The sequence below is a fragment of the Pygoscelis adeliae genome, unplaced genomic scaffold (assembly GCF_000699105.1).
Source record: "Pygoscelis adeliae isolate BGI_AS28 unplaced genomic scaffold, ASM69910v1 Scaffold445, whole genome shotgun sequence".
Taxonomy (NCBI): Eukaryota; Metazoa; Chordata; class Aves; order Sphenisciformes; family Spheniscidae; genus Pygoscelis; species Pygoscelis adeliae.
Window position 1 is genome coordinate 1,437,580 of NW_008824894.1, and position 7,443 is coordinate 1,445,022.

The 7,443-nt window shown below is 54.2% G+C and overlaps 1 protein-coding gene across 1 annotated transcript in view; it reads left to right on the plus strand.

The window, feature by feature from the left end:
- ITGB4 (integrin, beta 4) overlaps positions 1-6,841 on the plus strand; it is a 25,662-nt gene extending 18,821 nt beyond the window's left edge. Inside the window, exons 33-40 of the mRNA XM_009324613.1 lie at positions 563-763; positions 1,675-1,848; positions 3,460-3,609; positions 4,294-4,482; positions 4,755-4,910; positions 5,364-5,528; positions 5,976-6,092; positions 6,699-6,841. Coding sequence (XP_009322888.1) covers positions 563-763; positions 1,675-1,848; positions 3,460-3,609; positions 4,294-4,482; positions 4,755-4,910; positions 5,364-5,528; positions 5,976-6,092; positions 6,699-6,841 — 1,295 coding nt within the window. The remainder of the gene's footprint in view (positions 1-562; positions 764-1,674; positions 1,849-3,459; positions 3,610-4,293; positions 4,483-4,754; positions 4,911-5,363; positions 5,529-5,975; positions 6,093-6,698) is intronic.
- Positions 6,842-7,443: the final 602 nt, after the last annotated feature.

Consider the following 7,443-nt stretch of genomic DNA (forward strand, 5'->3'; position numbering starts at 1 on the left):
GAGGCTGGCTCCCTTGTCTTATCCTGGGACAACGAGGGGAAGATGGGCCATAAGTGAAATGATGAGGCTTGTCAGTAGGATCTGGAGGGTCTTCCCTGGGGGGGGTTCTCCAGGGCCTGGTATCCAGGAGTGAGTCCCTGGTCCTTTCAGAAAGCAAGGTAATGGGAACACCAGGAGTCCGACCATCCCGAGCGCGCATCAAGGAGTGAGGAAACCTCTCCTGAGCAGAGGACAATTGTTGCAGACTCTTCATGACAGGGACAGGAGTGTGGTGTGACTTTGACTCTCGCCTTTTGTCGTGATGGACACAGGGCTGGAAAACAGCCCTGGGGTTGAAGAACCCCATGCATGTCACGTTCCCACCATCCTCCATCTACCAGTCACATGATGGTTACACCGCCTGAACTCATCAGCCAACACTTGGCGAGACGGGCTGTGAACGGGTGTCGTTCCCACTGGTGCCTGCCCCTTCCCCTCCCCAGCAAGCAGCACGAAGGTGGTGGGTAGCCCACTCTGTCCCCTGCAGATCATCCCAACACCAGTGCTTGCGTTGTCCCAAAAGGCTCCAGGTGGAAATATGTGCAGTTGCTGGGAGAAGACTTGGATCTTCGCCGCATCACCTGGAGGCTCCCACCTGAAACCATTCCCCGCCTCTCTGGCAGCAGTCGCCTCTCCTCGGACACCGAGGGTCTCCTCCGTGAGGAGGACAGCGACGTGGCTACTGGCAGCCTGACGAGGAGCGGGACCCCCCAGCCCCAAGCAGGTGAAGGACGGCTTCATTACGGCACTGAGTGTCCTGTCTCGTCCTGCTCTGAGCTGAGGGGCCAGCAGCTGGGGTCTGCCCCAGTACATGTCCCCTTCCTCCCCTCGTGTGCCCATCCTCATGTTGGCGTGATGCACTGTTCACGTGCTGTAGTCTGCTTCAAAACTTTGTCCTGGTGTGTCTGCTCACAAGAGTGTCAAGGTAACCCCCATCTCGGCATGGACTTGGGAGCCTGCTAGCAAGTTGCTTCTACAAAAAGCTGGACCTTCAAGGCAGGAGCAAACTCAGATGATACCTGCTAAGTGCCACCTCCAAGGGCAGCTCCTCACCTCAATTAAGTGCCCTGAGCTTCTGGGCAGATCTGCTGGACTGTTAAACAGAAATCACTTCTCATGGGTAGCTGATCTCTCCTGGCCTGCTGGAAGGGATGGGGGTTTGTCAAGGACCAGAACAATGGAGCAGAGTTTGCTTTTCAGATCCAGCTGAGACGGGATCCAGAGTGAGATTTGGAGAAACTGCCTCCATAAAAGGCTGTTTTTCTTCCACCTTCTTTTTTAATCTGAAATTATAAACCTGTGCTCGTGTCAAAGGAGAAATGTAAGAGAACATGGCGAGAACCACAAGGCAGTGCCCCAGCGAGGCCGAGGTCTGGAGTTACCTTGGGCACCATGGGTGTCTCTGGTGCTGGGTGTAGAGCAAAGTCTCTGTTTACCTGTTTGTTTCCCCATCATCGCGTTTGGTGGTTGTGGCTTGTTCTAGATGTAGCGCTCCAGAATGACTTTCCAGAGTGGCTGAAGCTGGGATGCAGCCAAGGCAGGGCACACCATGATGCCTCCTGCTTTCTCTCCATGGAAACTGGAGCAGCAGCCCTGGCCATAGCCACGTTCCTCACGGTATGCCCTCTCTCACAGAGCACTTGCTGAATGGCCGGGTGGACTTCTCCTTCCCTGGTAGTGGCAGTGGCACACTGACGAGGACAACGAACACCAGCTACCACCAGCTGAGCTCACACATGCAGCAGGAGCACAGGGTGATGGGGAGCTCCTCACTGACGAGAGACTACTCCACGATGCTGATGGGGCACGGTGAGTACTGTGGTGACGGGACCTGTCCTTCCCTTCCACCCCCATGACTGTCTTCAGACCCATGCCCTGCAAGTCCTGTTGGGGTGAGGACTGTGTTGACGGCTAAGGGGGACTATGAACCAGAGATCTGGAAGGTCATGTCCTCACCACTGACGTGTAGGTGCTTTGCTAAGGCCGCCCTGCTCCCAGACCAGTTTGGAAAGGGTTCCCATCCTTCATGTGCAGGGTGCTCGGGAAAGGGAGCTAAATCCTTATGCTCACACCACGAAGCACTCCAGGAAGGGCACGTCTCTCTTTCTTACTCTATCTAGCAGCATGATTGCCTTTCAGCTCCACACATGTACATCAGCTGGCACTGACAGAAGGTTGTTAAAAGGCTCTTCAAATCTGACCCTCTGCAGGAGCCAGCACCTGGGCTGAACCCGCTCTGAAGTCTCCAATGGTGTTTTTCTCTCTTTCTCTTGCACCGCTTCTGTAGATTACCCAGGGAGACTCCTCCCTGCCATCCGTGAAGATGCTGGGAGGACAATCCCACGGCCCTGGGATGTGGGTTTCAGGAGCAGGGTAAAGGTGAAGGGTTACTACCCCAGCACTGGCTTTCGGGACTCTATAATCATGACTGATGGGTCTGCAGGGATTTGCAAGTACATAGGTACAGCTTTGTCCGGTGTCTCCTCCCAGCCATGCATCCCATAACAGCCAAGCCACCGGCCGCCCATGAGCTGTTGTCATCCACTGCTCACCCCAAACCCTCTCTCCATGGCTTGCTGTGTGCTGCACTGATCTTCCTCCTGACCCAGCCTGTGCCTCCATCACACCACCCTTCCATTTGCAGGTGACTTCAGCTGTGTTTCAACCCACCTGGGCTGATTAACACTCACCACTACTGCCACCATGCTCTAACGAGCTGATCAGCTCATTGTCCCCCGTCCTCTTCATTCCTAGCAAACTTCTTGTTCTCAGTCTTACCCCACAGGCCTTTGGAAGACACTTGGGAAGAACGTGCAGTCCATACGAGATGTCCCTCTGCAAGCTCCTTGGCCAAAGCCTATGTCAATGAGGGGCTTCACTCCCTGAGTGTCACCTGCCTGGGAGGCTGCTGTCCTCGCCATGAGCCTTTTGTCCCAGTGGGCTGAGTTGGGGGTGAGCCAGGAGCACCCAGTCCTGGTCCCATCTGCCCCCATCCAGTTGAACAGTTCCTGGAGGTGTTGGGCTGCTTTAGCTGTAGACTAGGGTTAGTCTTAACAGAGCCTCATCTGAAGATGTCCGTGAAGCATTTGGCAGACTGGACAGGGTGCTTTGGGGTGAGCAAGATGGGCCACACACAGCACCTGGGCCCCTGCTCTGGTCTCTCTACCACAGGGGCCTGAAGCTTACCTGGCCTTGTCCCACCCAAGGTTGGCACTCCAAGGCCATGGGATGTCACTGTAGGTGTGCAGAGCCAGCCAGTCCCCCCTTGTGATGAGCCAGCTTGCAGAGATGACATCTCGCCACGTTCTTCCTGGACCATCAGGACCATCCCAAGCTTGCGTGTGCCACTCCCTCCTCTCCCCCAGCCCGCTTAGCCCTCAGTCCCCAGATCTCCACCCTGACGTTCCCTTTTTGCCTCAGACTCCAGGCTGCCGCTGGGCGTCCCCGACACCCCCACACGCCTGGTGTTCTCTGCCCTGGGACCCACCTCCCTGAAGGTGAGCTGGCAGGAGCCACACTGCGAGAAGGAGGTGCAGGGCTACAGTGTGCAGTACCAGCTCCTCAACGGAGGTCAGTGAACAGGCGGACGGTGTCCACCAAGCAGTTGGTAGTGGGAGTTTCTGGTGGTGGAGAGTCTGGTCTGGGTCTTCTCCTGGGCAACTGGCTCTGGATGACCCTGCTTGAGCAGGGGGGGTTGGACCAGACGACCTCCAGAGGTCCCTTCCAACCTCAGCCATTCTGTGATTCAGGGTCTGGTCCCAACTGCTCTTCGTGTAGCCTTGAGGAAATGTCTCAGCTACCCCACAGCTCTTGTTCCCCATTTCTGCTGGGGGGACAATTCCTGGGGTTGCTTGTGGAGTCGCCCCTCCTCCAAAAAACCTTGGACTCATTCTCCGACAGCCCCAACATCTTAGTTGAAGGGTTTTTTATCACGTTGGACTTGGAGGAAGGATTGCAATGAAAATCTCTTATTTTTACATGAGACTTGGGGCAGTGTTAGTGAAAGTGTAATTCTCTTTGGCTGAAAATCCCTGAGTTTTCAAGAAGCTGTTGTTTGTCCGAAGGCTTTTTTTGAACAACATCTCATCCTGTGCTAGCAGCTGTTGGTGACAATATGTGATGGAGGTGGCTGGGGAGGGGCCCCTGGATGACTTTTCCAGGCAGTTCATTTGAGGTAGAGTTTAGGTGAAAGCCATGGCTCTGTCTTTGTGCTTGCAACATGGTGCTGACGTCCCCCTTCCCTCTGCATCCCAGGAGAGGTGCACCGACTCACCATCCCCAACCCTAGCCAGAACTCGGTGGTGGTAGAGGACCTGCTGCCCAACCACTCCTACATCTTCAAGGTGAAGGCACAGAGTGAGGAAGGCTGGGGCCCCGAGAGGGAAGGAGTCATCACCATAGAGTCCCAGGTGGACCCGCAGAGCCCGCTCAGCCCTGTACCAGGTGAGGTGGATGGGGGTCAGGAGAAGGGTGGCACTGATGTCTCTGCTGTTGTCTACAGTGCTGGCCTTGCTGTTTCCTCTGCTCACATCCTGAGCTCTTGTTTCCTTCCTTTCATTTAGAAATAGGACCTGCTTCCTCATGCACTCACCTTCCACTAGCTGTCTAGGTAGCTGAGACCTTCCAGCTCGTTTCATAAATGCTGTGCACCGACCCCTCCCGGCCTCCTCCTTGCCACCTTCTGTGATACTGACCTCTCGCTTGTGCCCCTGCAGGTTCACCCTTCACGCTGAGCACACCCAGTGCTCCCGGACCGCTGGTTTTCACTGCCCTCAGCCCTGACTCCCTACAGCTCAGCTGGGAGAGACCGCGCAAGCCCAATGGGTCCATCTTGGGCTACATGGTCACCTGCGAGATGCTGCATGGAGGAGGTATGGTATCAGGCTGTGGAAGCCCAGTTCCCTGTGTAGAATACAAGAAACCTCCAGCAAAGGCATCAACTTGCTGCGTTTTTGCTGGGACCAGCAACAAAGTTGTCTGCTTAGATTGGTGCAGACAAAGTGGGGACATGAGGCTGATTCCAGGCCTGGGAGCTGCTGGACCCTGATGCTTTGTGTCATTGCATGGTCTGGTGTAACAAATGTAGTGGGAAGAGAAAAGACCTGTAGCTTATTACAGCCCAAACCCAGTGGAGGTTGTTGAGGATCACCACTGTACTAAAATAGGGTTGTCTTAACCCTTAGTAGAACTGGGTGCGATCATACAGTCTGTGGGTGGCATAAAGCTTGGGGAAAGCCAAGACAGCAGCCAGAGTTGGGAGGAGTGTGTTTGGAGGGACCGTCGCTCCTGTCTGTCTTCACCGCTGGTGTGTCTGTGTGGATTAGGGGAGCCCAGGAATATCTATGTCGAAGGAGACAATCCGGAAACTACCCTGACTGTGCCCCACCTGAGTGAGAATGTCCCATACAAGTTCAAAGTGCAAGCCAAGACCACCCAAGGCTTTGGGCCAGAGAGAGAAGGCATCATCACCATCGAATCTCAGGATGGAGGTACAGTACCATGTCTTTGTGGAGTTGCAAAGATAGGAAACCTCTAAGAGCAGGGAACACAACTCCTGGAGTCCCTTTCCAGCTCTGGTGGTGACTCCATTTTCCATGAAAGACATGGAGACACTGTCTTCCATGAAGACAATGCCATGCCTTGTGAGCACTGTCCCAATCCTGATGCACTGAATGAGGGAGGATCGTGAGAACCTGCCAGTGTTTAATTCATTATGAAACTTCTGTCTTATGCCTGGTTGTACACATACCTGGAGGCAGCTTCTTACACTGCACAGGTGTAAGACCTTCCCAGTCCGCCCAGTTCCTCCTAAACCTGGCTCTGATGTCAGCAAGAGAAACCTCCTGAGCTGACTGTTGGTGCTCACTGCGCAGGGTTGAGGGCTTGGAAGCTCCTTGTCGTTTCCTGGCTGACTCATCCCTTTTCCTTCTCCACAGGCACTTTCTCCCAGTTTGGAGGACAGCAGTACATGAGAGAAGAAGTGTACAACTTCCCCACCGAATACACCACCAAAACCAGCATCAGCCATTCCTCGCTGGATCCCCACTTCACAGGTAGGGGCTTGCTGTCTGCTTTGAAACCCTCGGAAAGCAAAGGATAACTCTGCTTCTCCAAAGGTCTGAGGGTGCTTTTACCTCAAATGTCAAAGGCAGGGAGGGAGGGTCCATCAGGCGGGACTGATGAAGTGGACCAGACCCTTTCCTACACAGTGTCCCTGCTCTGCCCCAGAGGCTGTTGCAGTCTCTTCCCCATGTGCTGCCCAGGCACAGAAGGAACACTGAGTTTTCAAAGTCCCCCAGGACTATCACGGGGGACCAAATCGTAGCTCTTCCCGCAAGGTTAGATCTCCTCAGAGCAGGAAAAAACAGAGAAGTGTGACAACCACCTTTAATTACATCAGTGTAGTTGTCCCATGTCCCACTTGAGTTCATGGACTCATGGGTTCACGCTGCAACATGGAGAGTTTGGGAGCTGTTAGGAGATCCATCTTACTGACTGACATAGCAAAGTACTGAATCACTTGATCTGGAGAGGTTTTCCATCAGTGAAAGTGGTATTTAAGGAGAAACCTCTGCCAGGAATCATCAGGTAGAGCAGATCCTATTCCCTGTGACCCCGTACTTAGCACGGTGTCCTGACCACTGACCTTCTCGTTGCAGACGGCATGCTCATGACGACCCAGCGAGTGGAGAGTGCCAGCAGCACCCTCACCAAACAGGTCACCAAAGAGTTTGTGAGCCGGACCGTGATGTCCAGTGGGACCCTCACCAAACAGATGGAGAGGCAGTTCTACGAGGCCTGAGCCAAGGTAGGCTGCCTGCCAGCGGGACGTTTGTGTTCAGATGGCAGGACTTTGGAACGATCCAAGGGTGCTTCATCCAGAAGCTGCTGCGGTGCCTGGGCAGCTCCTCCTGTGGGCAGAGACCCTCCATGGCACTTCAAGCTCTGGACCTCTCCTTTGGAGCCCAGCACACTCAAAGCTCTGGCACGGTTGGGTGTGTGCTCATCCTTCAGGGCTTGTTCACCTTGTCCTGCTCTGCAGAGGCTCAGTTCTGCAGAGTCCACAGGGATGTCTTCCATGAACGATCACCGCTCACTCCAATACCATTCTTCAATGCCCATCCATCCAAATACACCTGCTGAAATTTGGGTGTCTCGATGGCTCCAGCCTCCCCAGATAAATGGAACAGAATGATTTATTCTCAGGTCCTCAGTTTTGAGAGGATCCCAGCTGGCAACATCCTGATTTATAGAGGGTCACCATTTCCATCTTTGCTCCAGGCTCTCTGGCAACTTGCCTGTCCACTGGAGATGGTAATTTTGTTCTGTTTGGGTTTTTTATGTAAGAGCTGCAAGGTAGGGGTTCGGGGTAACCTATGCTTTCTTACTGCGCCTATTTGTGTC